A 21,525-nucleotide genomic window follows, 5' to 3' on the forward strand; every position below is an offset into this window, starting at 1 on the left:
TTTTTATAACTACTCGTATACTTTTTCTTTCATCTGATGAAATTATATTGTCAGATATTTAAAAAATAATTCCCAATTTTAATATCTTCAATATTAGAAAAGAAAAAAATTAACATAAAGATGATTATTATACACGAATTCAATTGATATTATAGTCCTTATCCAAACAACTGACTAACAAGTAACAACCAACAACTCAACAAGCACAAGTGGCTAAGAATGAATGAAACGGTCTTCGGCTGATAGCTATGCTCTCATCCCGCGCAGGCCCAACCAATATCGTGACTTCTGATTGGACGCGCCCACACACACACTCCCCTTTCGGCTTTCGCCCTTCTTCGATTCTTCTTACTAGTGCAGTAGTAACAAGCTAGTAAGTAGAGTATGATATTTGACCCAAGAAAAAAAAAGTTTAAAGGAGAATGCTAAGAGTTTCTTCGAAACTTGTGCCGCTTCTTCTTCAGTCAGTTACTTCAAGTCACACTCACACGCACCTCATTTCTTCTTATTCTACTTCACGTCTCTTCCTCTCTTATTCTCACCTTTTTCCTCGGAGACCGATGGCCTCTCTCTCCGCCCTACCACACCGTCTCCAATATCCTACTGCTCGCAGAGACGACTCCATCGTTGAAGACTACCACGGCGTCAAGGTTGCCGATCCTTACCGATGGTACGGAAAACAAACTTAACTGTTTTCGCTGCTCGATTTCATTGTTGTTTCGTATAGCTTTCGTTTTGCTTTCTCATTTCAATCTTGTAAATTCAAATGTTTAATACCTGTTTAGCTGTTTTCGCTGCTCGATTTCATTCTCGTTTCGGATAGATTGCGTTTTGTTTTCTCATTTCAACTTGTTGGTTAAAAAAATTTCATACCTAATTTAGGATTGCGAGGATAGTTAATTGCTCTCGCGCATTAGAAAATCGGTGAGGAAAATCTTACCGAAATGTTTTTGTTGATTAGGCTCGAAGATCCAGATGCGGAAGAAGTGAAGGAGTTTGTAGAGAAACAGGTGCAATTGACGAACTCGGTACTTCAGCAATGCGAAACTAGATCCAAACTTAGTGAAAAGATCACGAAGCTTTTTGATCATCCTCGTTATCATGCTCCGTTTAGGCGAGGTGATAAGTACTTTTACTTCCACAACTCAGGGCTTCAGCCTCAAGACACACTCTATGTGCAGGTTGGGTTGCGGATTATGCGTTGAGATGAGTTTGCTAGATGCTTTGATTGTTACGGACTTTTGAGTTTATTGCGTATTCATTTGTCTTGCTGTTCACTTTTAGGATAGCTTGGAGGGTAAACCTGAGGTTTTGCTTGATCCTAATGCGCTCAGCGAAGATGGAACCATCTCGTTGAACACGCTATCAATCAGTGAAGATGCTAAGTATTTGGCTTACGGACTTAGTTCAAGTGGTAGTGATTGGGTGACTATAAAAGTAATGCGTATTGCAGATAAGAATGCTGAGCCTGACACTTTGTCATGGGTGAGCGTCACTGTGTTCCTTGTTAGTAACAGCAACCAGCTTAGAAATGAGTTGCCACTGACTGTTGTAAACTTGGACATGTTTCAGGTCAAGTTTTCCTCTATTAGTTGGACACATGATAGCAAAGGTTTCTTTTATAGCCGATATCCAGCACCTAAGTAAGTGATCTCCTATTCTTGCTCTTTTTTATAGGCCTATTCTCATATTATTCTCTTACAAGGAAGTCTGAATTTTCGACTCTGGCTTTCATAGGCTTGAATTTCAAATTGTCACGTGTATTTGTTAAATTATGAGAATATTTAACTCAAGTTTACGAGAAAATGAAAATTAATATCTCATTAACGCTGTCAATGGTTTATATACAGTAGGTTGCACATAAGGAAAAATCAACAACCAACAGATTTAATAATTAACTGTACAGCTGGCATGAAATATGATTCTAATTCTGTCTGTTGACCCTAATAGAGAATATAGTGTATTTGATTAGTAATCATAAGGAAGATAGAAGTTTGTTATTCTAATTTGTAAATGTTATCCGACTACTAATTCATCGAAGTATATAGTTTAAAAATGTTGTGTGTTGCCAGGGATTTGCTTGTCCTGGTCAAGATAATCTGAATTGTGGTTATTTGATTTATTTTTATGGAGATATTAATTATTCATTCAGAGTGATGGTGGAAGGATCAGTTTCATGTGTTCCTTATTTAAAATTTTAATTATGTTGCTTCTACTATATAGGGATGGAGAAGTAGTAGATGCTGGGACTGAGACGAATTCTAATCTTTACCATGAGCTCTATTATCATTTCTTGGGTACAGATCAATCAGAAGATATTTTGTGTTGGAGAGATCCTGAAAACCCTAAATATTCATTTGGAGGAAGTGTCACTGATGATGGGAAGGTACACTTTATTGTCATTGCTTTAGAACTATATGACATATCTGTGTTCTTTCTGTGTGTACACATGAAATAAGAAAAGTTCACGAACAATATTTTTCTTCTGAAGACTTTACTGTTATCAATGTCATTGATGTTCCACTTCTTCTATGCCCTATTGTGCATATTTTTTGGAAGGTATTTCTTTAGCTCTTCCTGTTAGCATTTGGAATTGGTCTTGCTTGATTTGTTTTCATGGGAATAATTGGATATCTTCTATTGTGTTTGACAAAATTTTACATTTAGCATTATGTACTTATGATAAGTAGCCTGGTGTTGATATTCAATGGCATATTGCCGGTTTTTTGCTAAATAGTCATCTGTCTTGAGCATCATGCTATAAAAACCTGTAGCTTTGTCAAAAAATGGTGAGTCACCCTATTATCGTTAGGGTACCTTATGCTACGAGAAGGTATATACATCACATAACACTAGCATTGGAGATAGTTCTAAAAAATTGGTCTAATTTTATTTTTCTTTGTGGAGTACAAAAACGAAGCATACACAACATTTTATGCATATGATGTTAAATTTCCAATGAATCTCACTCTGTTTTTGTCAAATGTGCAGTATGTTCTCCTTTATATTTCAGAAGGCTGTGATCCAGTTAACAAACTTTACTACTTTGACATGTCTGAACTTCCCAATGGGATGGAAAGTTTTCGAAATAAAAGTACTCTGCTTCCATTTGTCAAGCTCATTGATAATTTTGATGCACAGTATCATGACATTGCGAATGATGGCACTCTGTTTACATTTTTAACTAATAAAGATGCTCCAAAATATAAACTAGTAAGGGTGGATTTGAGAGAACCAACTGTGTGGTCTGAGGTTCTCCAAGAGTCTGAAAATGATGTACTTGAGTCAGCTTGTGCTGTGAATGGTAATCAACTGATAGTGAGTTATTTGAGTGATGTGAAGTATATTCTTCAAGTAAGAGACCTAGAAACAGGCTTGTTGCTACATCAATTACCAATTGATATTGGCACTGTTGACGAAGTTTCTGCAAGGCGTAAAGATAGTGTGGTTTTCATAAGCTTTACAAGCTTCCTAATGCCAAGAATCATATATCAGTGTGACCTTAGAACAAATATACCTGATATGAAGATATTTCGTGAAATTGTTGTCCCTGGGTTTGATCGCTCTGAGTTTCAGGTCAAGCAGGTAAACACAATTTTTTTGATGCTGAGATATCCTATGTTTAGGTCCACGATATTCTTAAGGCTCTATAAGTTCATTGTTTTCAGTTATAGATATTGTATTTCTCAGATTATGCATGGCTGTTACAGTGTTACTTGACTTGTTCTGTTCTTTAATTCCATTTGAACTTTCAGGTTTTTGTTACCAGTAAAGATGGGACAAAGATCCCAATATTCATTGTTGCCAAAAAGGATATTCGTTTGGATGGATCGCACCCTTGTTTGCTATATGGATATGGTGGTTTTAACATAAGTCTCACCCCATATTTCGCTGTTAGTCGTATAGTACTCACTAGACATTTAGGTACTGTTTTTTGCATTGCAAATATTCGTGGAGGTGGAGAATACGGGGAGGAATGGCATAAAGCAGGATCCCTTGCAAATAAGCAGAATTGCTTTGATGACTTCATCTCTGCAGCTGAGTATCTTGTGTCTACTGGTTATACCCAACCCCGAAAGTTATGCATTGAAGGTGGGAGTAATGGTGGTCTTCTTATTGGGGCTTGTATAAACCAGGTGTGATTCATTTGGTTTGTATTCCTATGTTTGACACTTTCCCATTCCATGATCTCCACTTATGCTAACTGTTTCCTCCACTTCGTACAGAGACCTGATCTTTTTGGTTGTGCACTGGCTCATGTTGGTGTTATGGATATGCTAAGGTTCCACAAATTTACCATAGGTTTGTTTGGATTTGTTATGGCTAATTATTTGTTTATGAGTGCCACCTATTGATATAAAAACTGCTATTCAGGCCATGCTTGGACCACAGATTATGGTTGTTCAGACAAGGAGAAAGAGTTTCATTGGCTAATCAAGTGAGTGAGTTCTAGCATGAAGTATGACAATAAGTTCGTATATTTATGCAAAAACTAATTCTTTTATATAGAATATATATTTCATGCAAAAAAATAATTTTTGTCATCATTTTGTTTTATTCATGTTAGTGTCGGATTGAGTCATTAGTATTTCTGCATTGATCATATTGTCATGTGGCTACTTTGCTTTGTCGATTCCTGTGATTTCTTATGTTTGGTTAATTTATGTTTGCAAGTGTGAGTAGAAGATATGATGTTCCTCTAATCAACTGTTCGTAGGTACTCACCATTGCATAATGTGCGGCGGCCATGGGAACAGCAGCCTGATAAGTCAATTCAATACCCATCGACCATGCTGTTGACTGCTGATCATGATGATCGTGTTGTGCCATTGCACTCATTGAAGCTATTGGCGGTTAGTCTACTTCTTCTTAATAAAACACAGGTTCTTGTTTCTCGTCTCTTTCAACATAAATTCGCATTGTTATCACTTGCAGACCATGCAGTATGTCCTGTGTACTAGCTTGGAGAATAGTCCGCAGACGAACCCGATAATTGGTCGCATTGACTGCAAGTCTGGACATGGAGCCGGTCGGCCAACACAGAAAATGGTAACAAATTCGTATCTGCTAATTTTTTCTATTATCCATTTGGTTATATTATCTCTCATGTTTCTTTTATATATATATTATGTCCACAGATAGATGAAGCTGCTGATCGGTACAGCTTCATGGCAAAAATGTTAGACGCGCAATGGATTGATTAGCCCACTCGATTATAAGGTAGAAAACATTTTTTAAAAAAAGTAAATAAAAAAGAATTGTGATCCTCACTAGAGAAGGCATAGTTGTTTTTATTATCTTGTATTTGATAATAGATTATAATCATATGAATATTCGCATGGAATTATTTTGATTTAAAGATAATAGTTGAGAATTGTGAAAGTTATTAATATAATGTGGACATTAGAACATTATTTTTGTGGACTTTTTTTTTCACTTATATTTTAAAAAATTTTAAAGATATTTCAAATGTTTAATTTGTATCAATTTTAATTTTAATTTTTTAATTTGTTATTCTATTTCTTTAATTTGGTTTGTTAATATGGTTTAAAATCGCCTTTAAATATAAAATTTATAATAATGTCTTTAATGTTTGGTTAATGATTTAAAATTATCCCCGGCTGAACTATCAGTGACACATAATTAACATGTATAAAAAGATTTAAAATTTGTTTTAATCGTTAGATAAAATTGATATAAATTAAATATAAGCAAATATTTTTCAAAACTTTTGGCAAAAATATCGAAGATAGAAAAAAAAATTCTTCGCTATTTGTTTATTTTTGCGGCGCATAGGTAAGAGAAAGTATAGGGAGCTAATGATATTTGTACAATATGTACAATGGAAGTTTAGAGATGTCTGATTCAGTATTAGAGATATAACTATTAGTGTTACCTTTTACCATCAGTTTAAGTTTTTGGGATGATTGATTTCATGACATGGTATTAGAGTTTTAGATTCGAAAGGTCAAAAGTTCGATCATTGGAGAACTTCAAAATCAGCTTAAGCTTTTGGGATGAGTGATTTATCTTCATTTTTTAACTCATATTGGGTCAAATAAATAGTCTATTATATACATTGTATAAATATTCCATTAGTTTCCTAGTCTTTTGGGATGAGTGATTTATCTTCATTTTTTAACATTCCATAGATAATAGTGTAATACTGCTTACTTAACGGCGTCTTGCATTATTTTAATTCCATTTATTGAAATACGTTTAATTCTATTTATTTGTTTTAATTTTGTTTATTTATTTGGTTTAAAATTGTCTATAAATAAAAATTTGTAATTATTTTTGTTTTACTATTTAGGATTTAGAATTTATTTTAAAATTGAATAAAACCCTACATTCAAGCAAAATACTTAACCAAATCTAAGTATCTAACTAAATTGTGATAAGTTTTCAAATCACGCAATCCTTCTCCTCTTCGTCCTTCTTCTTCTTCTTCATCTAAATTTGCGCATGTTCTTCTTTCCTACTCTTCCTCCTTCTTCTTCCAAATTCGCGCATGTTCTTCTCCAATGTTGTGTCTTTTTCTTTTTCTTTTTCGTTATTGTCATCATCAATAACACTAATATTTTGCTAACATCTTTATTAGTTCTAATTTTTTTTATGCTATCATTAAATAATTTTGGTTAATTTTTTAGTTTATTTAGGTTTATTTGTGTGTTAATTGAAGTTCACTTGATACTGTTGATAATTGTTGATCAATTTTTTTTATTCTTTAAATAATTTTTTAATTATTTGTTCAAATTTGAATCGAATTCGGTTTATTTGTGAATTTAAGTTTATTTGATATTACTTTTAAATATTTGTCAAATCTATTATTCCTTAAGGAATTCGATTCTAATTTAATATTTTTAATAACCCACACCAATTGAACAATCCTATTATTTTTTTAAGCTACCAACTAATTTTGATCCCAGACAATTATTATCTAGGTAAATTAATAACATTAAAATTACTGTCCGCCTTGTGCATATAGTAACTCATTGGCCAACGACAAACTCTTAAATGAAGCTCAGTATCGCGATTGATTAGTCCTTGACCTGCCAGATTGGGGGATATCGTGGGAAACCAAAAAATATTAATAACATTAAGATTACATAATTTTTTTTTTAAATTGAAAGTGATCATAGTCAATTTCTAGATTTCAAGTCTTCAAACAATTTTTTTTCCAATGATAATAATTGATTGGAGCGTTAGTCCAATAATGTAAATGAAAAATTGTATGAAAGCCTTTCTAGATGCAGAAATGAATTAGAATGTCATTTTTTTGCTGATTGAATGTTTATTACTTTTTGTTCAAATCTGAACTGAATTCAGTTCATTTATGAATTAAATTAGGTTCACTTGATATTATTGTTAAGTATTCATTAAATCTAAACCAAATTCGATTTATTTTTGGATATAAATAAATCTCAATTAAAAGGAGGAAAAGAAAAAACGTAGCAATAATAGCAATAATAAAAAAATAATGACCGAGAAAAAACATGCAAAGAAAAAGAAGAAACGCAAAGATAAAAAAGGAAAAAAACGAAAAAAAAGAAAAACGTGAAGACGAAGACAAAAAAAAAACGTTAATAAAACGTATGTGTGTACATACAAATGTAATGAAAGTGATTTTTATTGAGTTTTGAATATGCTTGATTGAACTTAAATTAAAAAATGCTTGGATATATAATTAAACTGTTGAAAATTATTATTATTCCCGGCTGATCTATTATTGACAAATGAATGAATACAAATGAATGAATGATAACTAATGATCTTATACGAGTAAATTTGAAATTTATTATAAATGACGTGGATAAAGTTGGTGCAAATTAAATATTAAAATGTCTTTTTTGCAAAAATGTTAGATAAAAAAAAACATTTTATACCATTTTTGGACAAAAAGATATAGAGATTCAACTTATAGTTAGTCAATATTAGTTAATCTTAATATTTAGGTATATAATTTAAAATTAAAAATTAAAAATTTATGATTTAAAATTTATAATCTAAAATAAATAAAATAATTTTAAAAAATGGTTGATATTGACTGAATTAGTTATCTAACATCATTCTTATGGAAAAGTCTTGCATTTTTTCTAACTCATTAGAGCGTGTTTTTAAAAAATATGTTAAAAACTAGGACTTAAATAACATTTATTTATGCTGTTAACAATAAAAATAACATGGACTTTATTGTTAACTTCGTACTTTTAATTTGCCCACATGAAAATACATCAATACTGGTGGTGTAATCAGTCCGGGTGTTTAAATCCGAATCCAAGTAATCCCTCTTTTATTTTATTTTATTTTATTTTTTTAAAGGTGATTCTTTATTGTTTATTATTAAAGTAATACTCCAAATTAATTTTAAAGAATTCTTTTGTTAAGTAAGGTCTTTAACAAAATTTAATTATCAAATCAGTTTTTAAATTTTTATTTTATTGATAAATTAGCCTTCATATCATATTATTTATATGCATGGAATAACTGAAATAATGGTTAAGTCTGATTCAATAATTAAAATTAGTTAAAAATAATATCTAACACAACTTTTCTGAAAAAAAAAAAAACACCTAGACTATTATTCTTATTTCATTTCCATGTAAAAATTAAAATTTTGTTGTCATACTTGAATTACTACTACTGAAGTGTCAGATGGGTTAATGGTCCTAAGATTTTTTTTTAATTTATTATAGAAAAATACTAGATGTACAAGTTTGTTTTGAACCAAAGTTGAACGATAGGTAAGTGAAAGTGATGAGAATGATTTTTGTTGATGGTAAAGTAACTTAGTTAAATTTGATTGATAAAAAAATTTGTATGCATAGTATTACTCTTTATTATAAGAATCGAATATATTAATTAACTTCTTAAACACGTTACAGTTAATATTATAACTAACCATTAGAACATGATATAAGTCCCGTTTAATCGGACTCGGTAATGGTTAATAGAGTTCAAAGTCGAAATGCAATCTAAATTGATATAAAAATGTCTAACTGATCCAATTTTAATAAATTAATCGGTCTGATTTTATTTACACATAGTAATCGGCGAAGGTTTGAGTTGGTTTTTGATACATATAAATTGAGTGAATTACTTGAATTTGTAACTTCCATTATATGTAAACTTCACTATCTTAATTTAAGCATGATTAATTCTCCACTTTATCACTTAATTAATTTTTTTTTAATTTTTTTTTTAAAAGAGCTTGATCCTTAAATCTTAAGATATACAGTTGTTATCAATGTACATGATGATTATTATATATGCTATCAGATGCATTTTATTACAATTGAAATCTCTTAAATTGGCCTATTATTGAATATGTAGCTACACGTAATTAAATTTCTTACAGTGACGATGTCAATCCACGCAGTTCAACGTAGCCAGAAAGGACTGTGCGCTTTCGCTCTTTCACCAAGGTCCGATATATAACCCTGCAATTTTCCACTTTTAATCATCAGAATTTCACCAACGCAAAAGTTATACATCCAGACTTATTTTGTTAGAAATTGATTGTCAGCATAATGAGTAGGCATTGAGGCCATGTGCAATGATCTTTTATGTATAAGTGAGCTATTTCAAATAAACCAGCGCTACGATCAGTCAGAGTCATGTCGTTCTAATTTTGTGGCATTGTTGATCAATTAATGGTGTAGCCTGCGGGCGGAAAACTATGTTCCAGGTAGCCAGTAAAGGATACTGTCCCTGATTCCCTATAAATGTTGCAGAAGTGACTTACCCCGAGCCTTCAAGCCACATCTCAGTAACTAGAGTTTCACCGGGATAGACATGGAGGAGAAAACGGCCTGATATGCTTTTTATTTTGTCTTGATCCCCTTTGCATATGCATTTTATGATTGCTCTAACTGCAAATCCTAATGTGCATAAACCATGCAATATCGGCTGCGAGAATCTTCGGCAATGAATTATAGAACAAATTAGATTAACCAAATAATTGAATAAAAATGACAATATGGATAAAGACATGCAGCAAATGATGGCATGCAGGAGCCAGGAGCGAGTACTAACCCAGCAACCTTTGCAATCATTGGATCTGAATGCAGAGGGTTGTAGTCACCGGATAGCCTATATACCAATGCCTGTCAAAAGGGATTCAGAAATTAGAAATTAATGTGGAAGGATATATTTCTCAGACAAAATAAACTGTAAAGATCACTTAACAGTTAGTATATGTAGAGCAAATACAGGGGTAAAAGTATCAGAATCGTTGACAAGCATAATAACAACAGGAATTATTGTCGACGCCTGCTAGAATAGTATTCATCAATAGTAACCAAAGAGTTGTAAAGTATATTTAACTATTTAATAAAAGGCAAAAGGCCAAATAAGAATGATTTCTTGTACTCATTCACTTTCCTTCTTAGATGCTTAATATAAAAATGATATACTGAAGTGAGAAAAAATTACCATAACCAAAAGAAAATAGGAGAGGAAAAGGGGGAAGGTAAACCAATTACTTCATGAAACACCGATCCTTTTGTTTCTTTTTTCTTTTTTTAAATAATAACTACATTGAGAAAAAGACCTTCGTTTTCCAAAAGTCAGTAAAAGTTGGACCGTTTAATATATTTCACATTGTTTCACAAGCTCGAGTGCTCAACCAATTGGTCAATGTATTGCTTTGCTGAAGTGATTGGTGTCTAAGCCTGGCTTCTTTCGAAGTTGTATCAGATATAAAACTGAAGCACCTAAGCATATTGCAGGTCCTCAATTCACTCCAAACCATAAGGAATAGCTTTTTCTTTAGGTCAGAGTGAGAGATTAAGGATTTTGGAACATCATAGATAAATAGCACTTTCAAACACGGTGTGGTTCAAGAACCCTAACTCTTCTCATATCGAATAGTATACATGCCTGAGATGGTTGAGTACGATCCTCAAACACCGAAAAAGGTTTATTTTCAGGAATTTTCACAGTTGGAACCTGGTTGCGAGGGTAGTTTGTGTAAGAAAATGGTTTAGATGACTTTGAGAAGCCACCAGCACCACGCAGATACACAGTTGTCCTGCAAGCAAGTTGTTAGTTTAGCATGAGAGTAACAAATCATAATATAAAGGAGTGTTTTAATTATTACCTGTTCACGCTTAGTAAGTCACCTGACTCTTTCTCATAACTTTTTGTTTCAAACTCCAAAATTGCCGCTTTAGCTGATTCAATGAGAACCCATCTCTAAGAAGCACATATAGATGATAAAAGAATAAAATATTCAAATTTCATACATAAGTTAAATATTGTACAAACAAAATTGTGTAAATGAAACTGAACAGCAAACATGCACGGAAGATCATTTAGGAAGAGTCTGCTTGCAAGTTAACCTTTATCATGTAATCCTGCAAGACAGACTTTATGGTTTACCTGTAACAACAATAACAAATCATGAGCCTGTATAAAAAGAAGAGTTAAGAAAATCATCACAATCATAAATTAATATTCATATGCTCATAGCTGATGCAAAACTTCATACTATAATAATTTTACAGGTTCTTCCGTGACAATAGAGGGGCCAATGTTCAAATCAATCAGACAAAAATTATACCGATATTATATTTAATCAAGTCAAACTCATTCTTCATAAAAGCATGTCAGATTTTTCTATCCTCAAGTTAAATAAAACCAAAATCAACAATTCATGCTTCTCAAGTAAATTGTTCTGTGTTAGTCACATGGTGAGTTAAAATGATATCGTGCAATGTTATAGCTATTCCACGTAGGTATCAAAAGGATAAGTCAAATACTTGAATTCAATAGAAGATATCTCATTTTCTAAACATGGCATACCCTAAGATCTAATTGCATATCATTCATTCATATCTACCATAAGCACCATATTCCTGAAATTTACATGTGTCAAAGAAACAACTGGTCTCAAGCCAAATTTGGAACAAGGAACCAACAGTTAAACAAATTTAATTAGATGGCTAGTATGCGAAATTCTCATAGAAAACCTTACATGACAGTTGGAAGGTAATGGTTTGTACAACTCTATGTATTGTTGTCCATGCAGCAGAAGGCGTGGATCATATCTGTATACAGAAAGTTTTATTTTCAGTTAACTATCAAAAGGAAGAAAGCCAAAGATCAAGAATCAACATGATAGAAGACGAGTTCATTACTAAAAATAAATGTCATGAAAACTATATGCATTCAACATTTCAACTAGATGGCTTCAAGTGCCCTTAAAGTAACAATACATGATACATGAAGTATAAGTAGAGACGGATTGAAATTAATGAGGCATCACTCACTCCAAGCCAGGGATAACAAAACCATTCGGCATGGAATTAAATGTAAATAGAGCAGCAAATGTAGGTAAGACCTATTAAGAAGAGAAAAAGACGAAGCACAAATCAGAATAGTTTCAAATTTTACAATATGAATTGTAAACTATAGAAACGAATTCTTAGTAATATCTCTGCATGCGCCACCAGGAATACCTTAATAAACTCCTGTCCGTTTTCATGATAAACATATTTAAGCTCATCTGAATCCACAGCATCCCAGGCACAAGCTCCAACGCCTAATGCATAAAGCGCTGCATCTCTGTGCAACATTGAATTCAAATTTAGGCATCCTCGATCCTTAACTTTCTGTGTCAAATTGAATTGAATTGAACACTCGCAACATCAAATTGATTCAATAGTTAATAGTTTTGGCTCACCTTTCGGTATAAGAGTGCGAAGTCTGCAGTTAAAACAAAATGCACAAGCTTAGAAATCGAATAAGGGAAAAGGAAAACCGATTATTTAAATTAAAATCAAATATAATAGATCCTGCATCTCGAATATTCCAAAACACAAGTTATCGTCCTTTTTTTTGTAAATAAGACATATACAAACATCGATGGTGCAAGAGAAGAAGAAGAAGGAAAAAGAAAGATACATCGGGGAACTTGTGAGAAAGCGCAAGCGAAGGATCGAATTCGGAAGAAACCGCCATTTACTGTGGAACTAGAAAAATCAACTTCGCCGGTGGGTGAAACTGAAAAAGATCACGCGAATTAAAGAACAAAAACAGAGCTAAGTTCAAACCGGAGTTGATTTTCTACGTAAATGAAAACGATAATTGAGCTAACAAATACTAGTGCTATTGTGTGTGTGGATGAATGAAGACGGAAACGAAAGCAGATTCAATTCAGATCTAGATTAGAGTAGTGAGAAGAGAGAGTGGATTGGTACTACTTACTATGATGAAGTGCCCTCTGAGATTTGGTCGAAGATTATAGAATATATAGATAAGGTTATGGGCGAAGGTCCCTCCAAAGCTGGCGCTCAAAAATATGAGCGAGTTTTTTATTCAAACTGAAAGTGACTCTAACAAGGGTTTCTTATGTACATACGACACTGCATGCTCAAGTTAATAAGCGGGCAATGAAAAATTACAAAAAAGAACGATCACACATGAGTACATGACTGCCCTTTTGTAAGGGTTTTTCAAGTTCTGCTATGATTTACAGAAAATATTTATTTTATTAGTCAAAATTTTTAGAGTATCAACGATAATATAATAGCAGTTTTTGCTGCTTCACAGAAAACGGGTAAAAAACAGATTAAATTAGAGAAGGATCAGATCATAACTTTTGTAGATGAGAATATTAAAAAAAAATTTTATTTATGTACCAAAAATTTGATTGAAAAATTACTGGCGGACAGATCATTCAGTACAGGTACATTGGAGGCCGCTCTAAACACAATATAGACTATGGAGACAATTAGAAGACTTCTGAATTTTAGATCACAGAGGTAACAAATTTTAATTTTTCTTCAAGGATGAAATCGAATTGCTCAGGATGGAGAAGAAGAAGCGGAATGGGGAGGATGGCTGAGGGCAGATCAATTCAGTAGGAGAGTAGAGGATCAAAAAGAAAATAACAATCCAAATCAACCCAATGCTGCACAGGGAGACATACATAAACAGAAAAAACAAATCGCAGTTAACCTTATAAGAGAATTTGCAAGTCTTTCGATTCAGGATTAGAACTCACAAATCAAACAAGATGATCAAGAGGTGCAAAGTGGTCGAAAAATGCTAATAATGGAAAGGAATAAAGGGGAGAGTTCAGAAACATGGGAAGAAGGAGATAAAGACAGCAACATAGTAGCCAATCAATAGAGCCAACTCTGTCCAAATTAGATGATGGATGCATCACCTTCAGTGCTGCAGGAGGTAACGGGAGGGGAGGAGAAATTAAGAAACGAAATTTGAAGCAAATAGCAAGGAAAAAACACAGCTTTCAAGCTACCTTAGGTATTAAGAGAAAATCTAGAGGATCGGAGGAGAGTATAGATGTTAAAAAGCTTTGTCAGGAGGAAGAGGAAGAGCTGAATAAGGGAGAAGGTGCCACCCAACAATTAGCACCTAAGGAGGGATGAAAGTGATGATGTGGAATTATCGGGGTTTGGGGAAACCCCTGACAGTTCACAACATCAAAGGAATTTCTAGATCCCATTCCCCCGAGGTATTATTTCTTTGTGAGACAAAAAATAGTACTTTGATAGTGGAGGGAGTGTTAAAGAGGGAAAGCTACAAATCTATTTTTACAGTTGATCCAATGGGCCTGTCCGGAGGATTAGCAGTGACTTGGAAGGATGAAGTGCGGGTGCACATAGTGGAACATGACCAGTTCTTTGTGTATTTTTCCATAGAGGACCAGCAAGCAAGTTTAAAATGGAAAATTATAGGAGTTCACTTGCACACAGATGAGACAAATAGAGGGTTTCAATTTGCAAAACTATTGCAGATATTGGAAGGAGGGAGTGAAACGCTGGCAATAATAGAAGACTTCAATGCAATTAAAAATCAAGAGGAAAAGGAGGGAGGAAGACAAAATCCATCACTTCAATACAACAGTTTAGGAATTTCATCAATGAGGGAAGGCTAGTCGACATTAGTTATGAGAGAGATAAATACACTTGGAGCAATCATCAATTTGGAGAGAATCATATAAATGGGAGATTGGAAGAGCTCTCGTTACAAATGAGTGGAAAGGTGATTTTTCAGCAATCACTCTTGCACACTTATCCGATTTCGGTTCAGACCATAAGGTCATTCTTCTCAACACGGGTGGTGAAGAAAGGAGGGTAAAAAGGAGGTTCAGATTTCAGGAACGATGGTGTGAAAATGAAGAGGTGATTAGTTTAATCAAACAGGCATGGATAATATATATTCAGGGGTCTACAATGTTTAAGCTAGCTGGAAAGTTAAAGTGTTGTAGACATTCAATTGTACAATGGTAACAACACTCTGAATCTAATTCAAGGAAGAAAATTCAGATTCTCAAGAATCAGATAGAATCTAAATGCAGAAAGGAGTTCAGGCAGATATGAATGCTATCTGAATCTTAAAAACTAAACTAGAGGACGCATTGGAAGAAGAAGAGCAGTATTGGAAGGAAAAGTCTAGGGTGCAATGACTCAACTGGGGTGATAGAAATACTAAATTTTTTCATTCCAAGTTTCAAACGAGGAACAGAATAAAGGAGTTGGAGAACGAGGAGGGGAATATGGCAAAGGAACCGACAGAAATAGCAGAAGTTACACAAAAATACTTTGAAAATCTATTCACAACAAGTTGTCTTAGAGACCCAACTGCAAAATTGGATGGAATCCGCCAAAAAATAAATGCAGCCACTAATAGAATAATGTGTAAGTGGTGCACGAAATTGTGATCATCAACAATGGCACCAAAAACTTGGTGGCGCTCTCAAACGTGAATCACACTTAGTCACAACTCCGCACAACTAACCAGCAAGTGCACTGGGTTGTCCAAGTAATACCTTACGTGAGTAAGGGTTGATCCCACAGAGATTGTTGATATGAAGCAAGCTATAGTCATCTTGTAAATCTCAGTTAGGCGGATAGTAAATGTTATGGAGTTTTCGAATATTAATAATAAATAAGCAGAAAATAAAGATAGAGTTACTCATGTAATTCAATGGTGGAAATTTCAGATAAGTGGCTGGAGATGCTTGTCCCTGTTGGATCTCTGCTTTCCTACTGTCTTCCTTCAATCCTTCTTATTCCTTTCCATGGCAAGCTGTATGTAGGGCATCACCGTTGTCAATGGCTACATCCCATCCTCTCAGTGAAAATGGTCTAAATGCTCTGTCACAGCACGACTAATCATCTGTCGGTTCTCGATCATGTTGGAATAGAATCCCTTGATTCTTTTGCATTTGTCATTACACCCAACAATCGCGAGTTTGAAGCTCGTCACAGTCATTCAATCCCGGAATCCTACTCGGAATACCACATACAAGGTTAGACTTTCTGGATTCCCATGAATGCCGCCATCAATTCTAGCTTATACCACGAAGATTTTGATTAAGGAATCCAAGAGATATGCGCCCGGTTTAAGGTAGAACGGAAGTGGTTGTCAGTCACGCGTTCATAGGTGAGAATAATGATGAGTGTCACGGATCATCACATTCATCATGTTGAAGTGCAACGAATATCTTAGAATAAGAACAAGCGGAATTGAATAGAAAATAGTAGTAATTGCATTGAAACTCGAGGTACAGCAGAGATCCACACCCTTAATCTATGGTGTGTAGAAACTCCACTGTTGAAAATATATAAGTGATGAAGGTTCAGGCATGGCCGAATGGCCAGCCCCCAAACGTGATCAATAGTCTCCTAAGATGAATAATAAAATAAAACTGAGACCAAAGATGTAACGTGGTCAAAAGACACTGAATACAATAGTAAAAAGTCCTATTTATACTAGACTAGCTACTAGGGTTTACAGAAGTAAGTGATTGATGCAGAAATCTACTTCCGGGACCCATTTGGTGTGTGCTTGGGCTGAGCTTGAATTTTACATGAGCTGAGGCTTCTTTTGGAGTTGAACGCCAAGTTGTAACGTGTTTTTAGCGTTCAACTCTGGTTCGTGACGTGTTTCTGGCGTTTGACTCTAGAATGCAGCATGGAATTGGTGTTGAGTGCCAGTTTACGTCATCTAATCACGAATAAAGTATGGACTATTATATATTGCTGGAAAGCTCCGGATCTTTACTTTCCAACGCCGTTGATAGCGCGCCATTTGGAGTTTTATAGCTCCAGAAAATATATTTTGAGTGCAGGGAGGTCAGATTCCAACAGCATCAGCAGTCCTTTGTCAGCCTTTTATCAGAGTTTTGCTCAGGTCCCTCAATTTCAGCTAGAAATTACCTGAAATCACAGAAAAACACACAAACTCATAGTAAAGTCTAGAAATATGAATTTAGCATAAAAACTAATGAAAACATCCCTAAAAGTAGCTAGATCCTACTACAGACTACCTAAAAATAATGCCAAAAAGCGTATAATTTATCCGCTCATCAGTAGGCCAGTGACTGAAGAGGAAATTAAAGTAGCAGTCTTCTCCATCAACCCTTTTTCGGCTCTAGGAGATGATAGATTTACAGCAAAAATTTTTCAATTCTTTTAGAGTACAATAAAGGGAGATGTGACAGCAGCTGTTAGAAGCTTTTTCTACTGAGGTAAAATTTTGAAAGCTTTTAATCATACTCACATATGTCTCATACCTAAAGTGCTGGCCACTAATTCTATGAAACAAGTTAGACCAATTAGTCTTAGCTCTGTTTTCTATAAGATCATATCTAAAATTCTGGTGCAAGGACTTCAATCATTTATGAATAGACTAATCAGTGACTCTCAAAGTGCTTTTATAAAGGGCATGTTGATTAGTGATAATGTTCTAATTGCACACGAATTCATGCATTTTTTCAAAAATAAAAGGCATGGAGATTATGATTTGGCATTAAAGCTGGATATGAGCAAGGCTTATGATAGGGTGGAATAGAGTTTTGTTTGGAAGGTGATGAAGAAGTTAGGTTTCTGTGATCGATGGATGAAGTGGATTGAGGAACTTGTGACGATGGTATCTTACTCTATTACTGTGGATGGACAACCTCATGGTTATTTTAAACCATGTAGAGGATTATAACAAGGAGATCCTCATCTCCCTACCTATTTTTGTTTTGCGCAGAGGGACTCTCCCATATGCTCCACAGAGAAGAACAGAGGTTGAAAATTTCTGGTTTGAGACTCAATTAGAGGTGTCCGACAATCAATCATCTTTTCTTTGCAGACAATTCAATTATTAGTAAAGCTTTAGAAGTAAAGTGCCAGAGATTGCTACAGGTTCTACAGACTTACGAAGAACTTAGTGGCCAAAAGGTAAACTTGGACAAATGATCAATCTTCTTTAGTAAGAACACACCAATTCCAGTCCGAGACCATTTGGCGGAGATTTTCCTTGTCCCTCATATTGGCAATCAAAACAAATATTTGGGTTTACCGGTAATGGTTCAGAGATCAAAGAAAGCGACATTTAACTACATTAAAGATAAGGTGTGTCAGAAGTTCAGCCACGGGAAGATGGCTCTATTATCTTATAGTGGACATGAAGTGCTTATTAAGGCGGTGGCAACCGCAATACCCATATACACACTAAGTTTCTTCAAGTTACCGGAGACACTAATTGAAGAGATTCAGAGAGCCATACTCTAGTTTTGGTGGGGACAGAAAAGATAAGAAAACAGGATGCAGTGGATCGGATGGAAGATTTCTTGCAGACCAAAAATGCAAGGGGGACTAAACTTTAAAAATTTGAAGGCTTTTAATCTTGCCATACTCGCAAAGCAAGGTTGGAAGTTAATTTCCAGACCTAATTCTCTCATCAGTAAAGTGTTACAGAGCAAATATTATAGATATTCAAGCTTCCTAAGAGTAGAGGTCGGTAATAACTCATCATGGGGTTGGAGGAGTATTATCGAGGGGAGAAAGGTGCTAGAAAAAGGTATACTATGGGAAGTAGGAAGAGGATTTAACATCAGAATCCAAGAAGACTAATGGGTGAAGGATTATGTTTTAATTACTCCTATTACTACCGCTGTAATGACTGCTAATCTAGAACGGGTTTCACAATTACAACATTCAAACAGAATATGGAACCGAAATTTAATTCAGTCCAATTTCAATCCAGAAATAGTTACAACAATAGTCAACACTCCAATAATCATTTCTGGTTAGCAAAAAACGCCTGGTATTTGAAGGTAAAATCACCCGTTCAACAACTAAGCTAGAAAAAGTGTGCGTGAGAGAAGATGAGACCCTTGAGTTTTTACTTTACCTTTTTAGTTTCTTTATGTTTAAGTCATTTTATTAAAGTTAAAACTTTCTATTCTCTTTATTACAATTTCTGCCTATAGTTTAAATTGGACAAATTTTCAGTAATAAAATTGTATAACTTAGAAATAAAAAAAAAAAAATAAGCGGACAATGACGATGCATCATAAAAATTTTTTCGTTACTTCTAATCCATTCATTCTTTTTCTTAAAGGAATTTAACGTGCCGGTGTATGTATGATCTGAACGCAGAGATTTAGGCTTGATACAAAGAAATTGAAGCCTGACAATTTCAGGAACTTAGAAAATGATGATTCATCAAAGGGGAAATGAGATAACTAGTAATTAATTTAAATTGTTAAAACTCGAATTAAGCAGTGTATATTTTGCACTTTATCGTCTTAATTTTAGGTAGGGAGATAATCTCAATAAAACAGAATGCAATACATATACTGGGCTGTTGTTCCAAAATTTAATCGGTTAAAATAGGAGAATGTTAAAAGTTAAACTTCAAACAAACGATTAATATAAGGGTTGGCTAGACTAACTTCTCATATCCTTTATAACATGTTTAATGATTATTAAAAAATTAATTGTATCAATATAATTAAAATTGGCCATTTTTAATTTGAATTTTAAAAATTAAATTATTTAATCATAATAAAATTATTTTTGTAAATTACAAGAGTTTTTAAAAAAGTTATTAGATTAGTCATATATTTGGTCCAAGACAAATAATATTTAAATCATACACAAATCTAAAAAAATAATCAATCTTCTTTCTTTTTTTATTCTTCAAAAATTTCTTACATTTCTCTGGAATTGATGAATCACTACACATACTAATATTATAAATCTCTTATAAGAGAAAAATTCTATAATATAAAAAGAAAAATTTTATTATTGATACGATCGTTAAAAAAATTACTTTATCTTTTCTGTTCACACTCAAATTTTTTAAAAAAAACTTAAAAAAATTTTCATTTATTAAAAATTAAAAGAAATAACTACAAAATTTTAGAATTTATTATACTTCTCAGATTTAAAATTCTAACTCATAAATTCACTAAAATAAAAATAGGCAAATCATAATTATATCTAAAACAAACAAAATAAAATAAATAAAATAAACATAAAATATGTCTTAAAATAAATACGAATAAAATGATTCTTATTTGATTCAACTTGACTAATGAGAGTCTTCAATACAATTTGTAAACAGTAAGTGATTTGATTTTCATAACCATTAACCATTGTCTTGACCAATTCTTAATAATGCATCTCCTGAATAAATGATTTAGCCATGTTTGTGTAACACCATACCACACAGAGTTTTACGCTAAAGCCGTAAAGTAGAGGTGGTGTGGTATTACGACCTCTAAAATAAAAAAATATATAATAATATTGAAAAGGATACAGTATACGAGGAGTTTTGAAAAACGGATAAAGCAAAAATCATAAAATAAAAAGCGCAACACTAAAAAAACAGGATTACTTGCGTGCGAAGAAATCTAAGATTTAAAAGCATAACTAAACAGAAAGTAGAAATAGAGAGACAAGAAAACGATATACCAAGCTCCTAACTCATCCTGCGAAGTTGAGGCTGGGCAGAGAATATTTACATACAGTATATACATAATAAAAACCCAAAAAAACATGTTTAAAAGCCCTAATTCTCCATAAAACCTCTAAGAAGTACCAAAGATAAAGTGTTCATATACACAAGACGGATGTATGTATATGAGTGTGGGGACAATGGCCTCTACTAAGATTTGAAATTTTTTTAGTAGTACATGATAATAATATTTATTTGCCCCCACTAAATTATTAAATTTAACCCCACAATAATTTTTTATTCAATTTTTATTACTTCATAGTCAATTTAAAAATTTCATAATGAATTTCAATAAGAATTTACTTCTAATTATATAAGAAGTAAATTTTTAAATAAGTATTTACTTAAATATATGTAAAAGAAATACTACACATCAAAGTCTTTTTATGAACTAAGTCTAACCAAGTTAAACAATAAAACTTAAAATAATATTATTCATTACTGATTTTTGTTGTCTTAGACAAATTTGATTGGACTTGGTTAACAAAAAAAATATGAATATGTAGCATTATCCTATATAAAAAGACAGATGTTTATAAGGGTAAAGTATATTTTTTGTCCTCGAAGTTTGGCAAAAGTTTTAAAAATACCCCTAAGTTTTATTTTGTTTCAATTTTGTTCCAGAAGTTTTCGATTTGCATCAAATATACCCTTAAAGGCTAAATTTTCAAAAAATGTAAGACCAATATAACAATAATGCATGAAAATTATACTTGATTTGCTTGTGTTGAGGGATTGTTCTTATGAAATTGTTAT

General features: G+C 33.2%; 2 protein-coding genes across 2 annotated transcripts; one reads left to right on the forward strand and one right to left on the reverse strand.

Moving 5' to 3' along the window:
• The first annotated feature begins 284 nt into the window (after positions 1–284).
• Positions 285–5,409, forward strand: LOC107460241 (uncharacterized). Its single transcript, XM_052252878.1, has 12 exons — positions 285–670; positions 962–1,181; positions 1,285–1,485; positions 1,573–1,643; positions 2,224–2,386; positions 2,992–3,585; positions 3,756–4,136; positions 4,227–4,302; positions 4,375–4,438; positions 4,718–4,853; positions 4,936–5,049; positions 5,139–5,409. The coding sequence occupies exons 1-12, from the start codon at positions 423–425 to the stop codon at positions 5,202–5,204; spliced, it is 2,334 nt and encodes a 777-aa protein (XP_052108838.1). The 5' UTR covers positions 285–422; the 3' UTR covers positions 5,205–5,409.
• A 3,829-nt stretch (positions 5,410–9,238) lies between these two features.
• Positions 9,239–13,380, reverse strand: LOC107460260 (enoyl-CoA hydratase 2, peroxisomal). The gene is made up of 12 exons (XM_016078612.3): positions 13,210–13,380; positions 12,907–13,005; positions 12,686–12,708; positions 12,462–12,567; positions 12,273–12,343; positions 11,978–12,050; positions 11,343–11,382; positions 11,102–11,174; positions 10,882–11,032; positions 10,036–10,106; positions 9,746–9,919; positions 9,239–9,440 (listed from the first exon to the last, which is right to left on the reverse strand). Exons 2-12 carry the CDS (start codon positions 12,961–12,963, stop codon positions 9,353–9,355), a joined length of 927 nt encoding a protein of 308 aa, XP_015934098.1. The 5' UTR covers positions 12,964–13,005; positions 13,210–13,380; the 3' UTR covers positions 9,239–9,352.
• Positions 13,381–21,525: the final 8,145 nt, after the last annotated feature.

The sequence above is a fragment of the Arachis duranensis genome, chromosome 8 (genome assembly GCF_000817695.3).
Source record: "Arachis duranensis cultivar V14167 chromosome 8, aradu.V14167.gnm2.J7QH, whole genome shotgun sequence".
Taxonomy (NCBI): domain Eukaryota; kingdom Viridiplantae; phylum Streptophyta; class Magnoliopsida; order Fabales; family Fabaceae; genus Arachis; species Arachis duranensis.